General features: G+C 40.4%; 1 protein-coding gene across 1 annotated transcript in view; it reads right to left on the bottom strand.

The window, feature by feature from the left end:
• Positions 1-26,491, bottom strand: part of ABHD2 (abhydrolase domain containing 2, acylglycerol lipase) — a 103,309-nt gene that overhangs the window by 16,106 nt on the left and 60,712 nt on the right. Inside the window, exons 5-6 of the mRNA XM_081289868.1 lie at positions 22,186-22,353; positions 8,401-8,584 (exon numbers count right to left, since the gene is read on the bottom strand). Of these exons, the coding sequence (XP_081145994.1) occupies positions 8,401-8,584; positions 22,186-22,353 (352 nt within the window). The remainder of the gene's footprint in view (positions 1-8,400; positions 8,585-22,185; positions 22,354-26,491) is intronic.

Below are 26,491 nucleotides of genomic sequence, written 5' to 3'. Positions count from 1 at the left end.
CTGAGTCTCTAGGCCTGATTCCACCCTGTCAATTCCTCTGGGTGACACTCTGCCCATGTAGAATCCACAGGATTCATCTTCTAGATGGCAATAGAGACTGAATGGTTCACAATTGTTTTGTTTTTTTAAATCCAGAGAGTTTATAAAAGTAATTTCCCTAAAGCAGCCAACTTCAATTTTGGAATGACAAGCATTTCCCATAATATCTTGGAAAAAAAAAGTGGGGAATTAAAAGTGAAATGGTTTGTGAATTTAATGGCCTATAATATTCTTCTAAAACACAAGGGTCAAAAGTCAAAGTGGAGACTTAATACCACCTTCCAAGGTCAGAAGGTCACTATGTGAATGTATGGGAACCTCCCCCCACTCTGCAGAAACAGAAAGGACAGGCCAGATCACTACTGAGGCAGCACTGTAGACACCTACCTCAGGGTCTGAGAAAGGGGGTCACCCAACCAGTGAGCCATGTGCTCCTCTTCTCTGAACTTATACCCAAGCTGCCCCTTCCCCTTAAGAGTCCCAGCTTTGTCTTGCATCATCCATTTCTCACTTTGCTGACCTTCTAACTGAAGGAACATTCTTGCTAATGTGAGTACCTCCCCTTAAGAGAGGGGCTGCACAGGCAGGGAAGGGAGGAGGGGGCTGCCATAAAACTGTTAAGATATAAAAAGATGCTCTGGGACTGCAAGAAGATTTTCGCTGGAATAATAAATATCTCAATGAAAGTCTCTGGTGATTCACAGGTGCCTGGGCCCAAGGAGGGACCAGACAAGGATGTTGAGATCAGTGTCTCACTTGGTTTATTTTGGCTAACATTGATTTCTAGGATCTTTGGTTTGCACTCAGTCTGTTTAGGAGCTGTCTTTTACAACCTTTGGGTATATAATTAAGGAATTGAAACTTGATTTTATATAAGTTTAATAAAACATAATCAAAATTGGTGTGTTATAAAAAACACACAGTCCAATACTAAAAAGAAAGGTATTCCAAACTACTGAAAATTAATTGCCCTGCTGAGGAGTGTTAAAGATCAAAGAGATACAGAGAAGAGTCAAAAGTGAGTTTTAACTGGTTAGACTACAGTGGTCACAGTCACCATTTCCAGGGACAGAAAAAGAGACAAGTGGATTTTCTGGATACACTGCCTATCAAGAGCCTCACACATGCAGCTCCCACAGATTCAAATTCTGATTTATCCACTTTGTTTTTGCAGTGAATGGAGGCAGGACAAAGGCTTTTTGGGTCTGGTGAAGGGATAAAGGTCTAAGAAGATGTCTGGGCTCAAATGGTAGAGGGAGGACTTGAAACATGGCCCATAGGACACCTTGAGAAATTCACCAGGCTCTTCATGAGCAGCTTCAACCTTCCAAGGCTCGGTTTCCTATGTGCCAAATCAGGAGGTCGAACTAGAGAATTCATTGAACTACAGAATTCACCGAGATTGCTTCCATGCTGAGGTATCTAGATAGTTTCGTGAGAGACAGAACAGAGGCCACCTTGGAGACCTTGGTGGTTTTCCTGCTCCTGTTAACAGAGGTTAGAATTCTGCAGACAGGAGGATGTGGTGAGTAGAGAGCTGGCCAGCAAGTGGTATTGAGAATGGGTGTGAACTCTGGCTTTAACCTGAGATAGGCAGCTCCTGGGCTAGATGGGTCACGTCTACCCATCTACCCGGGAACTACATGACCCAAAGAAGAAGGTTTAAAGGGAATGGTGGTGGGGCAGAAGAACACTTGTGATGAGAGTAAATGGGAAACTTCTAAGGGGAGGGAAGAGGACATTACAGTGTCAGAGAGCTAAATGCCAATGGGTGGAGCACAAACAAAAACGAACTAGCTCACAGAATACCTAAGATCTCAGTGGTGTCAGTGAGACTTCATGAGATGGGAAGGACCCTGGGATGGACACCATGTTACTCAAAATAAGGTCAATTTTCAGGAAGAGAAGCAGAATAAAGCTATATGGCTTAAGAAAACAGACCCATGTTGTCCAAAAACCTTGGGGAAAAACATGCAAAGAATGTTGGGTGAGAGCTGCCAAGTCAGATGGAAGAAATAAATTTTACAGTTTAGATGCAAATCACAAAATGGGCATGGAAGCCAAGGGCACTAGACACTACCCAAACTTCTACTTGCCTAAATGGCAGAACATCCAACTCCTTAACCCGCCTTTAGACAGTTATACTCTTTAGAAGAGAGAATGGATAGCAGGAACCACAACCCAGGCCCATCCAGATACTGGTCCACCAGCAGAAACTGGGCTGAGGACCTGGCAAAGAACTGTGGAACCCAGAGAAAAAGTAGCTAGGTCACTGTTATAGGAAGGAGAGGCTTTGTGTAATCCAGAGTGAATTTTGTTGGTAGAAACACAGGTTTCAAAAACATCAGAAAGAACCAGGATCATTCCAATAGGAAAGAGGCCTCCTAAAAGTAGCAAAGCTCTAAAAAAGTGATGCTGTCATTGAGGTCACAAAGGAGAGAAGAATACCCTGCAAACAAGTATGGTTTCACTGTCAGTCTTACTTGAGAATGATGCATATGCATTTTTAAAAGCTCTATCGTCTATCCATCAATTTACTTATCCATTACCAAAATAAAGTTCTTGAAAGATGCCTTCACTACTTCTATCCAATACAAATTAAGTAATAATAATGTTACCTACAATGTTTTCACAGTTGTTGACTTTGAACTGTTAAAATAATTTAAAAAGGTGTTTTAGAAGGTAATAGTTTTTTATCAGAGATTGAACCTAGGGATGCCTAACTACTGGGCCACATCCCCAGCCCTTTCTTTATATTTTATTTTGAGATATGGTCTTGCTAAGTTGCTCAGGGCCTTGCCAAGTTACTGAGGCTAACTTTGAATTTGTGATCTTCCTGCCTAAGCCTCCCGAGCTGTTGGGGTTAACAGGTGTGTGCCACTGCACCTGACATATTTTTAAATCACTAAGAAAAGGGTCCATACAAACAGGCATTCATGATTATTTTTAGGGGTCCTGTTCAGAAAAGTCTGGACTTTCCAACTCCTCAACTTTGCAAAATGAGCAGACTAAGCACTGAGTAAAATGAAGAAAATGAACTGGAGAAACCGATCATCTAATGTCCAAATTAATTCAAATCTCCTGACTCACATAAATAGCTTAAATTCCTGCAAGACTGTGAGACAGCATGGTCTTTAAGAAAATATGGAGAGTGAGGATGAGAGAGAAGTCCTTACATGGCTTGGATGGGCAAGCTTGGCTCTAATATTCCAAAAAGGGGAAAGAAGGCAAACTATGATTTAAGGTTGGTGATGAATTTATGGGATGTGCATCTAGGCAATACTAAAAAATACCTTGAAGGCAATATGCTTCATGAAACCTTAAAATTAGAGTACATTATGTATTTTCCTAGAATGCTATAGTATCAACATAAGAACTAGTTTTACTTGGGCAAGGAGGGGATTCCCTTCCAGGCTTTGCCCAGATACAATCATATTTTCTCTTTTTTCATCCTGCAGATCTGAAACTCTATACTCATTAAATAATATCTTCCCATTTCTCCTTCCCTGCAATTGTATTTTATTTTTATTTATTTTTTTAAAGGGGGAGAGAAAGAGAGAGAGAGAGAGAGAGAGAGAGAGAGAGAGAGAGAGAGAGAGAGAGAGAGAATTTATTTATTTATTTTAGTTCTCGGCGGACACAACATCTTTGTTGGTATGTGGTGCTGAGGATTGAACCCGGGCCGCACGCATGCCAGGCGAGCGCGCTACCGCTTGAGCCACATCCCCAGCCCTGCAATTGTATTTTATATAGCTGTTCTTTCCCCTAATTTTAATGTACACATTCTGTCACATTATATATTTTTCTTGATGTTTTTAAATAAAAGCTGCCTGTAGTTCCATTGAGTCAGTGTATCATAATTTACTTAACTATCCCCCAAGCTGGATATACGGATTATTTCTAACTTGATGCTACAAGACAGAAGTAAGCTGAGGAAGCCAAACCAGGAGTAGCCTAAAGGATAGGGCAGGGCACAGACGTATGGGCAGTCCTAGGCAGACCACCAGCACAGTACAGGGCTTGTGGCCTCTGAAGAGGGAGGTGGTCTCTAGCCCAGGCCAGCAACTGGTTGTCTTTCACAGGTGGAGCCAACCTGAGGAGAGGCTATAACCTCCATCTAGTTCAGCTTGAGAATATGAATGGAAGAAAACCAAGCCCTTGGGGAGGGGGCTAAGAGTCTTTGATACCTGTCTAACTGGGCCTTGGTACTTCTATTGGGGTAGCAGGATTTGGAACTCAGGCTAGCGTAAGAATGGCCACCCACCAACTCCCTTTCTTGCTTAGAATATTTTCTCTCAGGGTATACATTTACAAGAATAGATTAGAATTAAGGGTACATACAGACCCCCTCATTTTTCTGATTAAAAACAATAAGTACAACAACAAAATAAACAAGAATCTTCAGGTGCTAAGGGCAAACCATTCGGTCAGTTTTATAACCCTGTAGTGGAAAATCTGTTATTTCTGAGGACCTTGTAGCTGGTGTGTTGGTTTGTGGCCTTATAAATATCGTCCTATTGTCATTAAATGCGATAAGGTCCTCATATGTTGATTACTTTTGTTTAATCAACAAAATGCTTTTGTTTTAATTATAATTATTGGCCAATTCTTCAATGTCAGATTTTTTTTTCCAGTACTGGGGATGGTCTACCACTAAGCTGCATCCCCAGCCCTCTCGCCCTCTCTATTTTTATTTTTTTATTTTGACACAGGCTCTTTCTAAGTTGCCTAGGGCCTTGCTGAGTTGCTGAGGCCGGCCTCAAACTTGTGATCCTCCTGCCTCAGCCTCCCAAGCTGCTGAGTTTACAGGAGTATGCCATAGTGCCTGGATTGCAATATCATATTTTTGAGAGCTTTGTCAGGAGAGATTGATTCTACCAAACCAAAAAAGGTTCCCTTCCCTCCTCCTTAAGCTCCATTAGGGAGCTTATTCAGGATTGTGTTTCCAATGCCCAGGAGGAAGTCTAACTGAAAGAATCAATTTCACCTATCAGTAATCTTCTGGTCCCACTGGGTCTCTCCATCACACTCCTGTCTGGTCACTACTCATCAATGAATTTATCATCAAGTATCTTCATAGTGAAGTTTCAGCTAAATAATTAAAGAAGATAGACTATGTCTGACCATGCAGCCTCCCTAGGCTGAATGGCAGCTGCTTATGCTGAGAGAATATGTTAAAGTCCACTACATATCATGGAATATCAATCAAGACAGTCCCCCCACTCCCCATGTGCAGCATGTGGTAAGATGTAAGCTGGTTTAGCAGCAGCTAGACTTTGCTAACTATAGCAAGCAGATGGTTGGCTTCTCTCTGAGCCTTCCATTGGCTCTGGCGAGGCTAGAGGGGAGGGAGGCGAGCTACTAAGTTTGAGAAGTCAGAAGGAGGGGAGTAACTGAGAAGGCAGTCCTCCAGGCTCAGCTAGAAAGGATTTACCAGAAGCACGAACTCCTGTGTGGCCCCTGCAGGCGCAGATGGGCCCTCCCACTCCACCTCCATGTAAGAGGACACACGCAGGCACAGCTGCCATCATCCCAGTGCCGAAAAGGATCATCACCCTCAAGTGTTGGCAAGAAAAAAAAAAAAGGTTATATTGGTTTAAAGGACAAAACTGTCCCTTTATTCATTCAGAAGATCTGGTTGAAAGGTTGAGGGTACCTGAGCCCCAGGTAGCATCAGCATACATGGGACAATGGTGCCTGTCTGACCTGCCACAAGTTTCCATGTGTGGAACTGTATGATCTTAGCTCAAACATTCTCTATGCTCCTGAGAATAAAGTTGCCTGTTTTTCTCCTTATTGCATAAGACTGATGTGACCATATGTAATTATGTGTATGAAATCTTTTGAGAAGGGGCAAAATACAAAGCACCTTGCAGGTTCTAGTTTCCTACCCTCCTTAACCTGCTTTGCCTTAGTTAAGGACACTTGTTTGCTGACAGTGTGTGTCATGTGCTATTGGCAACAGCAGATGGCGCTACTGCAGCAAAATGAAATGAAGTTATTGATTTTGCGTTTTGAAGAACAAAAAAGAAAAAAAGAACATACTTGTTAATCTTCCTATTTATCAAATCCAAGGCTCTTTGAATATCCAGTCAGTATCCACAGCAAGTTCACAGAAGTTGGTTAGGAAAGGAATCTAGTGATTTCCATTTTCTAGGCTTGCTGAAAATTGTGCCAGCTGTCAGAACCTCCCAGTTCTTCAGGCCCAGCTCCCTCAGATCTGCTGGTAGGCTGGTCCCTTGCTCATTTATTTCCTATCCCAGGGACTGGGCAGGATGGGGCTTTAGTTAGCTCTGGTAACATATGGCTGTGAACTTGGAGTTGAGTGTTTCCAGTCAAGCTAAAGTAAAGGAACATGTCCTTTTCAGGTGGCTTCCCAGGGTCCATGGGGAGCTTCCCAAAAGGAAGATGAAGGGCCAATCTAGTCCTTAGATGCCAGAACTGGAGAGACCTCTGAGGCCACCACATCAGTGTCTCCTAAATGTGGCTAAGATCAAGAGTCACCTGTGAAATGTATCAACAGGCAGATTCCTGGGGTCTCATGCCTTAGACTTCATCAATCAGAATCACTAGAGATAGTGTTCCCCCCAAACTGAATTTATTTCTAACATTATCCCCAAAGTGATTCTCAATGAAGTGAGACAGCCAGTAGTTTACCAGACTGGTCTTTGTGATCCACTAATCTTACCCACCTCCTTCATTTTATAGTAAATAATAATAATAATAATAATGACGACCCAATAATTAAGAGTTCTGAGTTCCTTACATTCTATGTGTTAGGAACTGTTCTAAGTATTTCTACACATGAACTCATTTACCTACATAATGGAGCTATGCACTGGGGACTATTTCTTATTATTGTCCCCATATTGCAGATGAGGAAGACTGGAACCCCTTTCTTGGAAAAGTTTCATCAGGGACATTTGTCATGTCTGCTTTGGGTACATTTGAACCCTCCTTTTGGCCAGCTTCAAGTTTAGGCAGAAGTTGAATTTGGGGCCCACATTTGCCCCCTGAATATGCTGGCTTCAAATTCCAGCAATAACTTTAGAAAGAATACAGATAAATTTAATCCGTCAGAATTATGAAATGGGCTTAAAATGCAGCATGAAAGATGTAAGTAAGGCAAAAGGGAATGACTTTTACGAAGTATAAAGACTATCTGGCATTAGACAGGATCAATAAAGAAGTTTTTGTTTTTTTACTTCCTTGTGCAATTTTGGATTTATTCAAGAGATTTTCAATAATTGGTCATATAAAAGACATTATAATGAAGAGTGACTATAGGAAAAAAGAGTTTTTTTTTTTTTTGTTTTTTTTTTTTTGCAGGGGAGGTGATACTGGGGATTTAAACCAGGGTGCTCTACCAATGAGCCACATCTCAAGCCCTTTTAAATTTGTGAGACAGAGTCTTGCTAAATTGTTGAGACTGGTCTTAAACTTGCAATCCTTCTGCCTCCGACTTTTAAGTCGCTGGGATTATAGGTGTGCACCACTGTGCCTGGCTAGGAAAAAATACAAATGCATCTGAAGAGCCTGGAGAGAAATGTGTGTGTGTGTGTGTGTGTGTGTGTGTGTGTGTGTGTGTGTGTGTTCAGATTTGTTACTTTACCTCTGAGCTATATCCCTAGACCTTTTTGTTTGGACAGGGTCTCGCTAAGTTGCTTAGGACCTTGCTAAGTTGCTGAGGCTGGCCTTGAACTTGCTACCTTCCTGCTTCAGCCTTCCAAACTGCTGTGATTATAGGCATGTGCTACATGCTCAGTGACAGCACCAATCTTGAGGGGAGTCATCCTGTAGGTGTCTGTGGGCAGGAGACCACCCAGTGGGTCAATACCTTTGTGAAGAGATCTGGGATGCCTAAGAGATATGAATACTTGCAGGTGAGGATGCTTGTAAAATGGTTTCCACAGAGCCCTTCCAGATGCCATTTGAGACTTGGCTCTTACACAGGTAGGAGACATGTGCAATCATAAGGCCCTGCTCTCAGGTCCTAACTCACAACTTCCTGTGTCTTCTCCTAAACCCATGATTCTGCCATATTCCTGAAGCATAAACACAGTAGTCACCTAACAGACACTTCCTAGGGAAGAAGCAGCTATTAACAGGGCCTTGGCTCACCCAATTGTAGATCTGATCCTAATATGCAGCTGCATATATCAGGCTTATAGAGTCTGCTATAACAACTCCAATGTATGAAGTGAAATCAAAACAAGATGAGACCAAGACTCAGAAACTTCTGCTCAGTCAGCCATGGTGTTCTCAAACCATGTCTGGTGCATTGGGACATCTCAATAAACAAATGCTAACAGAAAACCTGAAGGAAAAAAGAAGTATGTGCACACAGTGGAGATGACTCACCTCAGTGCGCTGTACCCCTGACACACGCTGACGCAGCACAGAACCTTTTCTTGGTTTGCCTGGGTCTCCCCCAAGTACTTGCACACGATGTTACCACCCAGGCTGAAGCCCACAACAACCAACTGGGTCATGGGATAGGTCTTCTTAATGTAGTTCACCATGGCTCCAAATTCCCATGTGCAGCCTGTGGGCAAAAAACAGGTGAGGTCACTCAATCATTTTAGGCGCAACAAATGTTGGAGAAAATGCAAGCTGGAAGGTTACTAAATTGGTGTAAATATACTAAAAGACAAGAAATTTATGTGTGTTTTGAGGGAGGGTAGGGGGAGATAGGTAGACAGAAACTATTCTTTGGCTACTTAGAAGTCTCTCCTCCCTCCCCCAGTATTAAACAAGCATCAGAAGTACCCGCAAGCAGAGGTTCCATGTATCAAATAGATGCTCCTTTAAGGATGGGTCATGAGAAACTAGTTTAGATGCTCATGGATATTGGAATAGATTCAGGTGTGCAGGAATACATATGTTCACATACAAATGTAAATAAACCAAGAGCAAATCCCTTCGAGAATAGTTTCATGAGCTACATTGGGATGCTATACTCAGGTGGACAATGATTCATGTGTTAAGAAAAGTACCAAGTGGCTGTTATTTACAGGATCTTCTTGTCAGTGTAGGGGAGGGAAGGAAAGGCAAATTTAGTCCAGAGGGATGGCCAGGATGCTCTGTAGGATTAGGATAAGATGTTCTTTGTGACGTTGGGACAGGGTGCCAAGGGAGGCAGCCCCATTCAGAAATACTCAGAGGAGCCTTCTGGATGGAGAGGTGTTTGCCTAGTTTGCTCAGGAGGAATGACCTCAGCTGGTATCCCCTTGGGAAGCTATTGGAGCCATGCTGTGTTTCTACAGCTTTGCTATGAAGAGGAGACAAATGGCCATATATAAGTAAAGTGATTCACCACATCCTTCTAAGACCCAACCTCAGACTCAGGGAGCCAACTTAAGTAACACCTACCGGGGAAAGTTAGGAATATTGGCAGGAAGCATATACAAAACAGATTGGTGATGAATGCAGTGGCACACACCCATTATCCCAGGGACTCGGGAGGCCAGAGTTAGGAGGATCACAAGTTCAAGGCTAGCCTCAGCAATTTATTGAGACTCTGTCTCAAAATTAAAAAATAATAAAAAGGACTGGGTTTGTAGTTCAGTGGTTAAGTGCCCCTGGGTTCAATTCCCAGTATCAAACCAAATAACCCAGACTGATATGAGAAGAGAATGAATTTACAGTAGAAAGATGAGTTGCTGACCTGGGCACTGGCTCAGAAGTTTTGACATCCCTAATGGATTTGGACAGTTTCTTCCCTAATCAGCAAGCCATGCCTGGGGCAAGCTCCCAGGTATCTGTCTTCCTTTTATGGTGGGCTGCAGACTGAGTCAAACCAACACATGCAGGAGTTCTTAAATTGCAGTATGCCCAGAATCACCTGGACAGAGTGTCAGAAATGGGCAATCCTGGGCCTCACCCCCAGAGATGCTGATTTTATGAAATGGGGACCAGGCCCAGGAATCTGAACAAAAATTTTGTCAGTAGTCAATTCATGCATATGGTACAGAATTCCAATGACATAAATGATGCTTAAAAGGTAAGTTTCCTATTTTCTCTTTCTCTCTCTCTCTCTCCCTCCCTCCCTCCCTCCATCTCTCTTTTAATACCAGTGGTAGCATACACATTCTTTAGTACCTTCCTTTATCCCTCTACAATGTCTTGGAAACCATTATGCATCAGTACAGTTGAGACCTATGCTCCACCTGGGAAGGAAGCAGGTCTCTCTCACTCCAGTCAGACTGGTAGCAACTTTCTAAACATTTCCTCAATGCAAGGCTTCTACAGGGGCCAGTCCCCACTCAACACAACGAGATACACCCTCCAGACTCATCAAACACCTGACAAAAACAAGCTTTAAATCCTAAATATATACAATTACTTGCTAGTGATCTTTCTTGTAAAAAGTGAGTCAGAAAAGCTACACGGAGGTTAAATGTCATCGTAAGAATGATATATTAGCCCAGGGGTTCTCAAAGTGGTCCCTGGGCCAACAATATTAGCACTGCCTGGGAACTTGTTCAGAATACATGTTTCTGTGCCCTGCTCCAAACCTATTGAATCAGTTCTAGAGATAAGTTTAAACAGAGAGCTCCTTGAAACAGTCATCGGGGGCCCCAATTCCAGAGTTTTGGATTTAGGAAGTACGGGTAGGCTAAGCATTTGCCTTGTATCACAATTCTACATAAGTAATCGTACTTACGTATTGTTAGTTTTATTGTACTGTTTAATTATTGAAAGTCTTATTTTCCCCTGATTCCTTTTAGACTCATCTATCTTTATTCTGATTTGATACTAATTATTTGAGACCTATCGCAGATGTTCAGATGTCACTGGGGCAGTTACAAAACTTGGATTTGCTATACCACTGAGGAACAATTAAAACTTATTGTGTAGGCTCTTGGGGAGTTTCCTTTTAATTAAATCTAAACACATCTGATCTGGATAAAAGGCCAGCCTTGCCTGATGCTGGACAAGCTGTTGGGTGATCCACGAAGAGCTGCCACTTGCCCCAGGCAAGGGAAGGGCAAAGACATGGTGTGCCTGCCAAGCTCCAGCTCCAGGATTAGCCTTCTGAAAAACTGGGTCCTCCCGGGACCTCTACCTGATTGATGCCAGTTACCAATACCCTCAGTGCCTGGGAGCCCCTCCCTGGCTTGTTAGGTTACCAAGAGCTACAGTAATCTGTTTTTTAATACGAGGGAGATTTTAATGAAGTTCTAGATATTTAATCCTTCTGGGATTAGCACTAGTAACACGATTAGATAGCTAATCTCGTTGTAGCTTTTCAAAGACAAGATGATATTTAATACACTGGCCTGGCCTTAGAGAGAGGAAGAAGACAGGGCCATCCTGGAAAGGCCATCCCTGCTGAAAGTAGGAAAGGCTTGGTACCTTTTTCTTCAAGCCCCCACCCTCAAAGAAAGACAAGGCAAAGGCTTTTTGAAAGCTACTATTTCAAAAGCCACTTTCCCAAATGACACTAACATGACTAAGTAGGCTAAAATACAAGGACCCAGGGACTTAGTGTTCCTTGTTCATGGAGACTTTGAGTCATCTCTGCATTCCCCATGCCAGGCATGGGCCTGGCACTTGGTGGGTGTGCCACAAAATGTTAGGTGGATAAGAAGGAAGTCTGATTCATATGGAATGACAACACACAGTGTTGGCCAGTGTGACTGCACAGCGGGTGGGAAACAAGCACTTGAATGTCTTTCCTACTAAGTTTCATCTGAGAGAAAAACATGGCCAGGCTAAGAACATGGCTCACTGACAGGTGGGTGGCTAAGAGGCCTGGCAGCCTGTCACTTTCATAGTGAAAGTATGTGAGTCATTTCTTAAAGCCAAAAAGGAAGCTATTACTAAATTGGGTCACTCGGGAAGAAAATAGCTGTAGCAATAAGGTGGGAGCCCCTTTTTGCCCATCACTTTAGTTTGCTTGGGTGGGTCTCATCTCTGAAACAAAAACGAGTACTTTTAGTTTTGTTTCTCCAGGTATAAACTGCCTAAAACTGCCCTCTTATAGCTGCCGTCTTTAGCATTCAGATCTCATTCTGAAAGTGCAGAACCTATCATCACTGCCTCTCCACAATTCTGCTCTGGATATGACCCCTTTGCATGTCCTGAAGCTCCCAGCTCTGACTTTCAGCAGGTGGTCTTGCCAGATGCTGGAGCTTCCATATTTTACTCCTTTCCCTTTTATGTTCTCTCTCCTTTCACCTTTCCCCACCTCCTTCCTTCCCATTGTGTTCTTCTGCCATCATCAACTTGACTGTTTCAGGCAGAGGCAATATAATTCATATTTGTCAATCTGGAATCATGAACACAATCCCAAATTGAATCTCTATCAATTAAAATGGTAGATATGAGAAGTCTATAGAAACATCTAGGTTCATGAGCTAATCAAATATTATAAGATGGATTGAACAGTAGAAAAAAATTGAAGTTTCTTTATTATATGTATCTCCTTTATGGTGAGGAATGACTGTCCATCCTAGTTTGTCTGAGAGAGTCCTGGGATCTGCCTGCTATTTAGATGTGGCTATTAATAAGGTCCTTCTTTACTCTCAAAAATGTCCCAGTTGCAATACTATATTATATAGTCATTTCAGGTCCAGGGCCTCTCTTCTCAGTTCCAAGACTGAAAGGCTACTCTCTAAGCAAAGTAAAATTTTCTGACCTTACCTTCAAGTTCCAAAAGGTATTTTAAAAAACAAAAACTTCTAGTATTAAACTCAATTATAGAGCTCCTTCTCTAAGCAACAGAATCCCAATGCTATGATTTTAGGTACTTCTCAGCTTGATGTCTAATGCTAGAGAGTCAAGAATTTAGAAGTAAGGAAAGGACTCATTTAGTTATTATTTATAGTTAACTCACAGGAAGAATCAATTTACAACTTTTGAGCCCATTTTTCAATGCTTGGTGTTCTGGTCAGAAAGGGTGTTAAGTTCTTAGGCGGCTCATGGTCATAAGGGACTTGGTCGCCCTATGGGGGCCAAAGCTAGGTTATTTTTATTCCTGTCACCTGATATAGAAGAGACATAAAAATTTTAGTTTTTCTCTCTTCAAATCAAGATCAAACTCAGGACCCTTTATTGCTCATCTCTTAACTTTCTGGCAATAAAACTTCAAGATATGAAGATGTGACACTAGGGCCAGAATCATCATCAGCTGGAAATTTCTGGCTTCAGTTTACTCCTTGGCTGGTAGACATGATCCAGTTATAGTTTGCTCTGAATATAAATACAGGACTGTTAGGGTATGAGGCTCTTTGCAAAGATAGGCCCTGAACTTTCTGGTCCCCAAACATCACTGACAAAAACACTCACATTCCAAACATTGTCTGGGTTAGAAAATCAATTAAGTCAGTGTTCCAACTAAAGAGTAGGCTCTTTGTAAATAATATACTTCAAAACATTTTTAAGACTTCTCCGTCTTCCTTCTTTTCCAAGTGCTATTGACTGATCTCATCCACATCACAGAGATGGAACCTGGCCTGTTCCAGTGTAGTATCCCATTTCTTATTTACCAATAAGACAGTTTAGTGAACTTTAAGACAGGTTGAAAATTTCACTATGGTGGGTGCTACTAGTCATCCTAATAGGTTCATATTTTATTTTTGGCCAGATCAGCTAATGTCATTTAATTTAATTTATTAAAAGAAATATTTAATATTTTCTAGTTTAAAAAAGTCTATGGACTATATTGAGGTAAGTAGAAGAGATTTTTTTTAAAAGAAAGAAAATATCTTTAGAAGTTAAAATACAGTGAACAAAGCACGGAAAGCAATTAAAAAATCTTTCCAGTACTAAGTTTAATAGTTTACTCCAGGGCTGAGGTGTAACTCAGTGGTAGAGCTCCTAGGTTCAATCCCCAGCACCACCGACTCACACACGAGTTGACTCTGACTATTTGAATATTGAAACTAATAGCTTTGAGCTGAAGATGTGTGATCCAACCAGATTTGACTAGGAGGCACATCCTGAAAGTCCTGCAACAGGAAAGCAAGCATTTCTCCTTCAAAATAACTCTCAGGGCCTGGTCACTCCTGTGACCACAGAAAGAGACATAACTCAGACCAAGCTCAAAAAAAGAAGAAAACATTTTGCACTAAACAAGAATGGTGTCTCAAATTAGTCCTTGTGGAAGTTCAAATGTTCATAAGAGGTCACTGTACGAAGCTGCTACAAAGGCAAGGTTGGTTAACTGTTCCAGTAAACACTTGCCTCTTCTTTACTAAGTTGGCTCACAGAAAACACAAAGTTAGAGTAAAGGACTAATAAAGACAATCATCATTGTCATTGTCTGGTATCTGCTGGACTCTGTGTCTTTTGTGTTACTGCTGATTCCCCCATAACCTTCCTCAACTCTTCCACTAGGCATTCAGCCTCCACCTATGGGTCTCTAAAGAACTGGCTCTTGCCCTGTGCAGTCTTTCCTGAGAAGATCTAAGAGAGGTACTAGATGCAGGAGATTAACAGAAAATAATACAACAGTTAAAAAACTAAGATCTGGTTCTTGTCCCTGAAAAGTAGATACTCTTTTTGGATAAAGATACTCTTATTGGTAAATACTCTTTTTGGATAAAGCCAGCAAATAAGCTTAAACTGATTGTGGCCATATGCCCTTTCCTTAACCACGTTAGATGTGAGGTGCTCCTTATATACACTGGGAGATTTCTGAAGGCAGGGACTTAAATTTATACCTGTATCTTCATTATAGCGGGTGGCCCCATGAGGCTCTGGAGGAAGCTGGATGAATGAACCCAAATCCATCAGGCCCATTTCTGTGGCTTTAAGCAGCTCTCAGGTGTTCTTTTGCCTTGTATCTAAAATGCATCTGAGTGAGACCTATTTCCTAACACCTCAGAAGTATCAGCAGGATGCACTTTCTTATATGAAAGGGAAAGTAGCCCATTGTTCTGGAACATGAACTCTCAGACAATAGCTAGATTGCCTGAGTTTGAAACAGGGTCACCCATTCCTGTCAGCCTTGTGATATGGAGCATTACTACATCCTGCCGGACCCTCATCTGTAGAAGGGAAATGACTGGTTTAATTTGTACGTACATAGAGCCTGAGTAAATAATAAATGTACCTGGTACAGAACAAACACCATGAAAGTGACAGCTATCAATACAAGCAGTAATATCTACTGCCACCAAAGTGGGGAAAAACCTTTTTGAATGTTCAAATATCTTCCTGCTCCTTTCTATCCTAATGAACCATATTCTAAATAGGAAATTAACACAACAGCAGAGGTGTTATTGAATTGGGGTTAAAAATCATACAGTTTAGCCAGGTGTAGTGACATACGCTACAGTTACTGGTGAGGCTGAGGCAGGAGGACTGCAAGTTTGAGGCCAATATGGGCAACTTAGTGAGACTCTGTCTCAAAATAAAATTAAATCAAATTGGGGGAAAAAAAGAACAAGGGCTTAGGATGTAACTCAGTGGTAAAGTGCTCTGGGTTCAATCCCTAGCACCTCCCCAACCACAACAACAAAAACAAAAAATCACAGTTTGAATACTGGTTCTGCTTACTAATCACATGACCCTAAACGAGGAACTTAACCTCAACCTCCTCAAGCCTGTGATACTAATTATACCTACCTTTGAGGCAGTAAAGATCAAGTGAAGCACACACACAAAATTCAGCACATGCCTGGCATTTATTAGTGTGAGATAGATGGCGACTACTATCATGAAGGACTTTCCTTAGTGAATTTATCTTTGAAAGGCAGCACCAAGGATTCTGAGAATGCCTAATTATTCACTTAGGACGTTCTTCTGAGCAAGAGAGATCTGTTTTCAACCATTTCTAATCACATCAGCAAAGATGGCTAGTAACAAGGGATTAACGCTTGCATGGATTGGAACAGAGTTAGTTTGATAAATAGGAAAAGATCTTTTGTAATTTTCTGAGAGAGATCTGAGGAGGTATATAACAGGAAGAGAAGAATATAGTGTTTTCATGTCAAAGTCCTTTATTGATTTCTTCTGGTGAAGACAACTATTTCAGAAAGCCAAAAGGGTATTCTTGGCGACTTGAATGGCTGGCCTCTGCTCTAGAGATGTGATTTGCACAAAGGAGGACTTGCAGAACAGTAAGGCACACCCACTTAGACACCATACATTCACAAACTGCCATTTCACGTCCATCACCTGGATCCTCATTCAGTCAGCAGGCAGTAGTGTCTAAGGAGAGGAGCAAAGTCTATGGTTCATCAGGATTCTTGGAAATGGGAGCTACCACAGGGAGCACAAAGACTGCCTGTTCTCATGAAGTGGATTTTTTGGGTGGAGAGGCAGGAAATAAACATTGTAAAGAAACACATGTGAATATAAGTTCACAAATGATGGAAAAAAAATACTGAACTTCAATTCTCAAGTGCCTTGAAAAATGTCAAGAATGACATTAGGTAGAGGATGACTTGGGAGGTTGGAGCCACATTACATGGGGGGAGGAATTAATGAAGGACTCTCTGAAAAGTTGAAATGTTGGATGAAACTCAAATGACAGGGAGGAGCTGTGTGAAGGCCACAGGAAGGCCTTCCAAACAGAACTTGGATGGACCTGAGATAAGCAGGCTCGGGAGTCCCTCTAGCACTTGGTGATGCCAGGGCCAGGCCCTGGCACTCACTCATATGCTTAGGGTGGGACCATGCAGCCTGACTTGTGGACTGCAGCGTGTCTTGAGGACCCAGAATGCCTCCCAATGTCACATCCACTCACTCCATACTGAAAAGGAAGCTGACTTAGTTGGGGAAGAAAGAAGATTAAAAGAAGCATAAGAAACCTATCAGCCAATTGAACATATTGATGGACCTGACTCGAATCCTGGAAGCAGGCAAGAGGAGCAAGTCCCATCTCCCTCTTTCAGATTTCATTTAGCATCAGCAGAAGCGAAGGTTTCTTGTTTTATGGAAAAAAAAAATCTGTGTCTCCCTGATAATATCCAACTATACTTTATACAAAAGAAGACATCTACACCAAATTTTCAAAATAAAGAGGTGGAAAGATTCCCATTTGCATCTATTTCTGGTAGAGACAAGACTGGTCAGAGTAACTGTTATGGGGTGATGGCACGTTGGGGTTTGTTCTGGTTTCATTCTACTATTATCCCTACTTCTGCATATTTTGAAAATTTCTATAATAAAAATTAAAAGCAAAACAAAACTAAAGAGGAAATGGAACAAGTCTTATGTCTGTGGCTTTGAAAACCTAGGCTGAACCACGGGCTCCCCAGGAGCTGGCATCCAGCCCTGGGATCTTTAAAAAGTTCCCAGGGGGAATTCTACTATTGAGCCAGTGTACAGCCATGACCTACATGAGGAGAATTAGGAGTTTCAGAAAAATGCCACGTTCCTTAAGAAGAAAAGTACTGTACAAATGAACTCTTCAAGTTAACTTATATTTATTAATTCTATTAAAAATTGTAATAAACTGTGCAGAGTTTGCTAGTATCTATTTTCCCTTCCTGGAAGATGCATCTCTACCTCAATGGAGTTGGGTTTGGCCATGTTGTGTACTTTGGCCAATAAATTATGACCAGGAGTGACCTCTGTGGTTTCTCAGAAGCTTCAAGAGTCAGGTTTTTTCCATACTCTGTGAGGCTGGCTCCAGCTGGTGGCTGCTGCTCCAGCCTAAGCCCTAGGATAATAATGATGGGGACCCGGAACCCCCTGCTGTGCCACGATGGATGTGTCCTGTGAGGCAGAAAACATCTTTGTTTTTAAGAATTTGGGGAGCTGTTTGTTCCCACAGCATAATCAAATCTATTATATATTAAATTTAACATAGAGCCCAAGTAAATAATTCTAAAGTCCAACAGAATGAAATAGAAAGGCAAGGAGAGAAAAGCACACCCTGAAGAAGCAAGAGAACTGCTGGATATTAGGCCAGATACAAAACAATACAATAGTAAACAATAGTAATAGTAGTTACAAAAAGTCACAAAACAATAGCAATTAAAAGTTAATGATATTGGGCATGGAAACAAAACTCTACAGATATGTTTTTGCTAATTTAAAAAGCCCATCCATGAATCCCAGTGGCTTGGAAGGCTGAGATAGGATGATTGCAAATTTGAAGCTAGCCTCAGCAAAACCTCACTTTTGCTGAGGCTAGCTTCAAATTTGCAACTCAGTGAGACCTTGTCTCTAAATAAAATACAAAATAGGGCTGGGGATGTGGCTCAGTGGTTGAGTGCCCCCGAGTTCAATCCCCAGTACAAAAACAAAACAGTGATGAGGGTTTTTCAGTTCCAGCATGTTAACTGTTGAGCTGCCTCAGTTTACCTATCAGAAGTAACAAGCCTGTCAGGCAAGGTGTTGCATGCTTAAAATCCCAGCAGCTCAGGAGGCTGAAGCAGAAGGATCTTGAGTTCAAAGCTAGCCTTAGCAACTTAGCAAGGCCCTAAGCAAATTAGTAAGATCTTGTCTCTAAATATAAAAAAGAGCTGGGGATGTGGCTCAGTAATGAAGCACCCCTCAGTTCAATCCTGGTACCAAAAAATAAAAATTAAAAAATATATATGTATATGTATTTTAATTTTATATATAAGTATAAAAGTAATAAGCCTGGGCTTTGCCTTCATGCACAAGGCCACCTTCACTAAAGGAGTGCTCTTTTTCCACCAGTCCAGAGAACCATTTATTAAAAACTCATAATTTTAAGCTAAAATAACATATATCACAATGGCACCTAAGGAAACACTAGCATTTCCTTTCCTTGGTGTCCTCCCAGCTACCATAGATGGTTTACATTTTAGATTTCAGTATTGTGTGTGACTTCTGGATTTTATACCCATTAAGGTCACATTTTTTAAAATCTTATTTCCAAAGAGTATAAGAGGCACTGTAAAGTTAAAAGATGCACCAATGTATTCAATTAAACAGCAGGGCTAGAAAAATCATCCCAAGTAACCTTTTGGGAAAACTACCAAAGTAAAACAAACTGTAGGAATTCACTTCTAAAATTCTGATGAAACAAAAATGTAACAAATAAAAGGAAATGGGGAAATGGGGGGTGACGGGGACAGGACTGATGTGTTCCCTAAATGGATCCACCTCAACTGTGTAGATTTTTTCATGCTCAGATATAACTCATTAGCCCAACTATACCACCAACTAGGCCCAACAAGCTGTTTTTCTGCTGGGATTATCCTGCCCAGAGCCCTTCTTTATAAGCTCACCTTTGAGGACCCAGCTCAATGCCTTTCTTGGGAGACTCCTCCCACTGCAGCATGACTCTTCACCTCCAGAGTCAGCTGGTGTCCCCATGCCCACCAGCCCCTCTTCTAGGGCACTCATCACACTAGGCTACAATGGTTTACTGATAGACTCAACTTCCCCTTCAGAATATGATTTTTTTAAAAAAATCTGGTCAAAAACATTAACCAACATTAACAGACCTCCAAATATTGAAATAAGAATAAACCCAACATTTAATAAATGGTTACTACGTCAGTTTTTTAATCCCTCAACTACCTGCCAAGTACTCAGCAACCCACCTACTATTGTAGTTGAATCTGGAACTGAGGTTAAGCAAACTGCTCAAGGCCATGTGGCCAGTTGACAGCAGCGCTGCAGTAGCTGATCCAGGGCCTGTCTCTTGACTGGGGTCCTTCCTGAGAGAACACTCCACACAGAGTCTGTTCTTCTCTGCACCTTTTTCTAACCAGATCCCCTGACTTGGTAATGCATTCATGTGGCCTCCTCTAGCCACCACCCAGAGTACACGGGGTGTGGGGGGCCAATTCCCACAGAGCTAGCCATTCTACCAGCTCTGAGATGGTTCTGGAGGATGAGGTAGCAGGATTAGGTTCCTATCTTTTAACTCTTCTGTCTACAGATTCCATGCCCTTGGCCAAATGGCTTAACTCTCTGTGTCTTAGTCTTTCAATCAGAAGTTCACTAATTCCTGGGTGAGGCTGAGGGGATGATATCTAGGTGAGACAAGCACAAGGCTGGCTCACATTAAGTGCCTTCACTGGCATTTCTTGTGCAGTTTGGCACACTTGTGCTCCTAAGTCTCTGCTTGCCCTGCAGCCAAGCCACACCTCTCATCAACTATTTGTTTAGATGGAGCTCTAAGTCCACATACAGAACCTTACGATTATTTCCCACTGTTTTCATTTGTATTAGATTTTGCTTATTTATGCCTTCTGGATACAATTCTTTTTCTCACTCCCAACATGCCTGTGTTTTATCTGCAAATCTGTACAACTGTCTATGTCTTCAAGCCACTGACGAAACTGCTGAACAGAACAGAGCCTATACAATGGGTGTCTTCAGGTGTGGGAGTAAATGCAGAGGAGGAAACAGACTCAGAGTACCTAGCCCCAGGCCTGGATGTGCCCACTTCCCTGCCCTGCCCTTGGAGGAGAGTGACCTTATATGTTACCAAAGGCATTATGAACTGGAATGACCTTGCTAGAGGGCAATATATTGCTATGTACGAATACACATAAAAAAATGTTAACTCCATAATTTCACTGGAAACTTACTCCAAAGAAGTCACTAAAGAGTTAAAGAGCTTCCACTTGCATCCTAAGGATCAGTGAAATCACTTCCTTGCACCAGAACCAGCTGTTTAGAACTTAAGAATAAGAGTATTTCATTAATTTTTTTTCTTTTTTTTTCATCTTTTTTTTTTCTTTTTTCTTTTTTTAATTTTTTTCCCTTTTTTTTCTTTTTTCGTTTTTTTTCACTTTTTTTCATTAATTTTTTATAAGTCCATTATAAAAAACCCTGACTTGAAGCTTAATTGTAATGAGGATGTTCATATTTATATTTTGAAGTTGTACATTGAAGAGCTTTTTCTTGCAGATTTTGTCAATGCATATACCTTAGAAATAAAAACATTTGTCTTTTTATGCTATGTCATATTTCTTGAATGTTCTGCTCATTGTTTCTTACCATTTTCATTGTGTTATCTACATTCTTTTCAATATAGTTATATTTGTCTTCATTGTCTGAGGTCCTGTCTTCCAAGTGGTCTAATCTATTGGTAACAATTGAACTTTTAATTTAGTTTATTCTTTCTTTCATTTCAAGGCTTTCTGTTTTTTTTTTAGAACCTCTATGTCCATATTGAAGTAATCTTTTGCTTTCTGTATTTCTTTATGTAGCTCTTTGTCAAAATGATCTTTTGCTGACTGTATTTGCTCCTTATATCATTCTTTAATTCACAGAACATTTTAAATATGCACATCCTGAACTCCTTCTCGGTCTATCTTCTGCTGTGCTGGCCATGGATTCTAATATGTAGTATCTTGATTTGTTTGGGGGCAATTTCTTCCCTTGTCTTTTTATATTGCTTGTGTGTCTTCCCTTCTAGCACTGTGGATCCGAGGCATTACTGTTTTTACCCTATAAGGCTTATAGTGCCCCTGTAGGGATCCAATACCTCTCCTTTGAGGTGAGGGACAATGTCATCAGATCCCAATACAAACAATATACCCCCTAAAAACTAATGTTTGCTAATAAGACGTTTACATTTGGTTGCAATGTAAAAAAAAAAGTTAAAAAGAGCTTCATAGCACCATCATTTAAAATGCTAAAAAACTTTAAATGACCTACATGTCCTAAAAGAGGAATGGTTAAATAAACTACAACAGAATAGTAATATCAATGTGGCTCTTAGAATAATTAAACAGAATAACTATGCATCTTTTATGCTGGTGACTATAGAGTTACTTTTTGTCTAAATATGAGAACCGATTCTGGTCCTCGAGGAACTTGAAAATCCTGTAAGTTTCTAATGTGCCAGATTCCCTTCCTGACATTCACGCGTCTCATTACACACTTGCCTGAGAGTCAGGATGGCACAGTGGTGAGAGGCATAAATTCTACTCCCAGATCTAGCTGGCTCCTAGCCCTGCTGTGACACTTATCAGCCAGGGTACCTAAGGCAAGGCCTTTCCCGTGAGCTTCGGTTTCTGCCTCTGTGAGCCAGGGGTGGTTGGCGTACCCACTTCTAAAACTGTGGTGAAGCATGGCATCATAAACATACAGCATGAGTTGCTACTGTTATAAATGTGTGCCCCACCATCTCTTACAGATAGGCATAAATTCCACACAAGGCAGAAGCAAAAGCAACAGCACATTTGCAGAGAACAGAAAAGGGGGCCCCCACTTGTCCAAACTTGGACACTATTGGCCATACACCCCATTTACCGTAAGTGAACATGCGTGGTGAGGTCAATTCAATGTTGGGCAGGGCACCCAGGTGGTTCAACACTGCACACCGGTAGCCATTTTTCTGGGCATAGTCAACGAAGGTGCGGATGTACTGCTTCTCACTGTGATTGGCAATTCCAGGGCAGATGACCATGGTGACATCATCTATAGGGTGGAGAAAGAGATCCGGATGTATACAATGAGTATGACAATGAATATAAACAACTACACTTCACTGGATTTGAAGACAGGAGAAAGAAATTTTTAAAAATTCTAATTTGTTATATATGACAGCAGAATGTATTACAATTCATATTATACATATAGAGCACAATTTTTCATATCTCTGGTTGTATAAAAAAAGTATATTCCCACCATTCGTGTCTTCATTACATGTACTTTAGGATAATGATGTCCATCTCATTCCACCATCTTTCCTATCCCCATGTCCCCTCCCTTCCCCTCCTACCCCTTTGCCCTATCTAGAGTTTGTCTAATCTTCCCATGCTTCCCCTCCCAACCCCACTGAGAATCAGTCTCCTTATATCAGAGAAAACATCCCCGGCATTTGGTTTTTTGGGATTGGCTAACTTCACTTAGCATTATGTTCTCCAACTCCATCCATTTACCTGCAAATGCCATGATTTTATTCTCTTTTATTGCTGAGTAATATTCCATTGTGTATTTATAGGAGAAAGGAATTTAACATATATCTTTTCACTCAATTCTGTGAAAAACAGTATTTTTCCCTTCCAGCTGGAGCTATTTTGATGATTCCCAAACTATTTATGATGAAGGGTCAATTTAAAAATTTTCCAATCTGTCAGTCAGATACAGGTACATTTGAAAAATACAATAGAAATTATTTATTAAAAACAAATAGAGGGCTGGAGTTGTGGCTCAGTGGTAAGGCACTTGCTTAGCATGTGTGAGGCCCTGGGTTCGATTCTCGGCACCACATATAAATAAATGAATAAAATAAAGGTCCATCAACAGCTAAAAAATATTTTAAAAAATAAATAAAATGAAAAATATATAAATCTCAAAAAATTTTTTCTTAGTACTGGGGATTGAACCCAGAGGTTCTCTACCTCTGAGCTACACCCCAGCTCTTTTTATTGTTTACTTTGAGACAGGGTCTTGCTAAGTTGCCCAGGCTGGTCTCAAACTTGTGATCTTCCTGGCTTAGCCTACTGAATGGCTGTGATTACAGGTGTGCATCACTGAATGAAGCTCAATTTTTTATTATTAATTCAATAGACATAAAATTACTATAAAAATTACTACACAAGTACCTGAACATTACTACTGTTCTGCATGAACAAATGAATAGGAAAATAAAAAGAAGTGTTTGCACAGACTCCTCTGACCCAGCAATTTTATTCTCAGGTATTTATCCCATAGATTAACCTGTACATATGAAAAACAGTATATATTTAGTAGGTTTTTAAGGGCAAAAGATTGAACACAATCAAAATGTCCAGAAACAGGGGTCTGGTTGAATAAATGACTGCATGTCCAAGTGATGATATACATGTGGCGTTTAAAAAAATTTAGATGTCTTTATATAATCTCATATGGCAAACTCTCCTATATATATTAAGTAAAAAGAGCTAGATGTAGAAAAGTTTATAATATGCTGCTATTTGTATGGAGGATAAAAGAATGTCTATGTTTATAAATGCATCCAGTAGCTCTGGAATCATACAAAAGAAACCTAACAGTGGGTACCAATGGGGAAGGGTGTGAGGGACAGTAGAGATGGGAAGAGAGACTTATACTTTCACTGTGTATCTTTAGTACATCTTATATTTTCTATCACAAGCATGAATTATCTACTTGAAAATGTGAATACATATTTTTTTCATTAAATCTGACAAGTTTTCCTTTAAATTAAGAGGAAAAACAACTGAAAACTTCTTAATGCTGGCAGGGAAATGTGAATTAATAAGCAATTTTATAATATACATAAAGAACCTTAAAATTTGGCGACTAGGAATGTAGCTCAGTGAGAGAGTGCTTGTCTCGCATGTACTAGGCCCTAGGTTTGGTCTCCAGTACCAAAAAAAGAAAAGAAAAGAAAAACCTTAGTATTTTTATAAACATTGACCTAGTATTCCAATTATCAGAATCTTGCCTAAAATTTTATAACTAAGGATGCTCATCATAGAATTATTCGTAATGACAAAACTGTAAACAAGCTAACTGCCCAATAATAGAAGAATGGTTAAACTATGGAATATGACCACAACACAGACTATTAAGAAATCATTAAGGGCTGGGGATGTGGCTCAAGAGGTAGCGCACTCGCCTGGCATGCGTGCAGCTCGGGTTCGATCCTCAGCACCACATACAAACAAAGATGTTGTGTCTGCCAAAAACTAAAAAATAAATATCAAAAATTCTCTCTCTCTCTCTTAAAAAAAAAAAAAAAAGAAAGAAATCATTAAAACTATGTGTTTGGAGGCTGGGGTTGTGGCTCAGTGGTAGAGCACTTGCCTCACATGCATGAGGCACTGGGTTGGATCCTTAGCACCACATAAAAATGAATAAATAAAATAAAGATATTTTGTCCATCTACAAATAAAAATGTTAAAAAACTACATGTTTGAAGACTTTCAGACTTTTTTAAAAATATTTTTTTAGTTGTAGATAGACAAAATATCTTTATTTATTTTTCTTTATTTGGCGCTGAGGATTGAACCCAGTGTCTCACTGGTGATAGGTGAGTGCTTCTACCACTGAGCCACAACCTTAGCCTGACTTTCAGACTTTTAATGACATGAAATGAAAGTATTTCTAATACAATGTATAATAATTCAGATTTTAGAAAAATAATGGAATAAAACTGGAAGGAAATAGAACAAGATGTTAAAAAAAGTATGTTGGATGGTGATTCTTTTAAAACTTCTCTGTATTATCTCAATTTTCTAAAATGAGCACTTATTTCTTTTATAGTCATAAAAAATCATGCCAGGGAAAAGAGAAGTTTTACTTGGAACATTTCTTGGGCACAGATATTGCCTTCCCCAGAATATCCTTCATGAACGGGGTGACAGAGAGGCACAGATATATACCACTAAAAAATCAGAGTTTTGCCCTTTTCAGCTCCCTACCTCAGTCCTGTAGAATGGTTAAGCTAAATTTAAAAAATGGTAGAGGAAGTAAAGCACTAAAAACAAGAGAATTGGGTACGGTGGAAAAATAAATATTTGAAAGATCAGCTACAAGATTTATAAACACAATGTGAATTCCTATCCCATTCATTTATCCATTCTTTCCATGACTGTTTATTGGGCTCTGGGGATTCCTGCATTCCAGCAGACAGATCATGAACAAGTACACAGATTACTTTAGAGACCATCAGGTACCATGAAAAACCAAAGCAGCGAGGCATGAGGAATCTACTAGGAAGGAAATGTTTGATAGAGGCGCTGGGACTCTGAGGAAGTGACATTTGAGTTGAGATCTGAATGACAAGGCAGCCAAGTGAAGGGTCTGGGGATGTGCATTTCAGGGAGAAGGAATAAAAATTAAACCTTTATTATCAGCTAATCAGCAGTTCTAGTTACTTTAAATAAATGAGAGTTATAATACATTTACTGGAATTTTCCCCCACTGCTGGGGCTTGAACCCAGGGCCTTGTGTATGCTAGGCAAGCACTAGATCATAGAGCTACATCCTCATCCCTTTGTATTTTGTTTTTGTTATCATCATTTTATTTGTTTATGATACTAGAATTGAAACCAGGACCTTATACTTGCTAGGCAAGCATTCTACTACTGGGCCCCCTTTTTCATTTTGTTTTGAGATAGAGTCTCACTCAATTGTCCAGCTGGCCTTGAACTTGTGATCTTACTGCTTCAGCTTCTAGAGTAGCTGGAATTACAGGCATGCTATTTACCCATAAATAATTACCACACTCCTATAAAAAAAGGAAGTGCCTTTGAATATGTAAAAGACACATTTTCTTCTGATAGAAATGGCATTCAAAAGAATGCTGGCATCTAACTCCACTTTTTCAAAAGCCCTCACTATGAATTGTTTTATAACAGGTATTTTTTGTATAGATTGAACAGAATAATGCCCAATTCCAGCAGCAATGGAAAATGGAGTTGTTTCTCAGAAATAGATGTCCCTGACCCATGCACAATGACTAGGACTTGAATGTGTCTTTTTATCCAAGGAAACCTATGCATAGGGTATCCGATGGCTTTTATATACTGTTATTCAACAAACAAAACCAGCCTATACTGCTTTTCCAAGCTTCAGTTTCCCCAGTAGTAAAGTGAGAATAAAAAAG

Source organism: Spermophilus citellus (genome assembly GCF_964194105.1).
Source record: "Spermophilus citellus genome assembly, chromosome: 4".
Taxonomy (NCBI): domain Eukaryota; kingdom Metazoa; phylum Chordata; class Mammalia; order Rodentia; family Sciuridae; genus Spermophilus; species Spermophilus citellus.
This window is presented reverse-complemented; position numbering and strand designations above follow the sequence as displayed.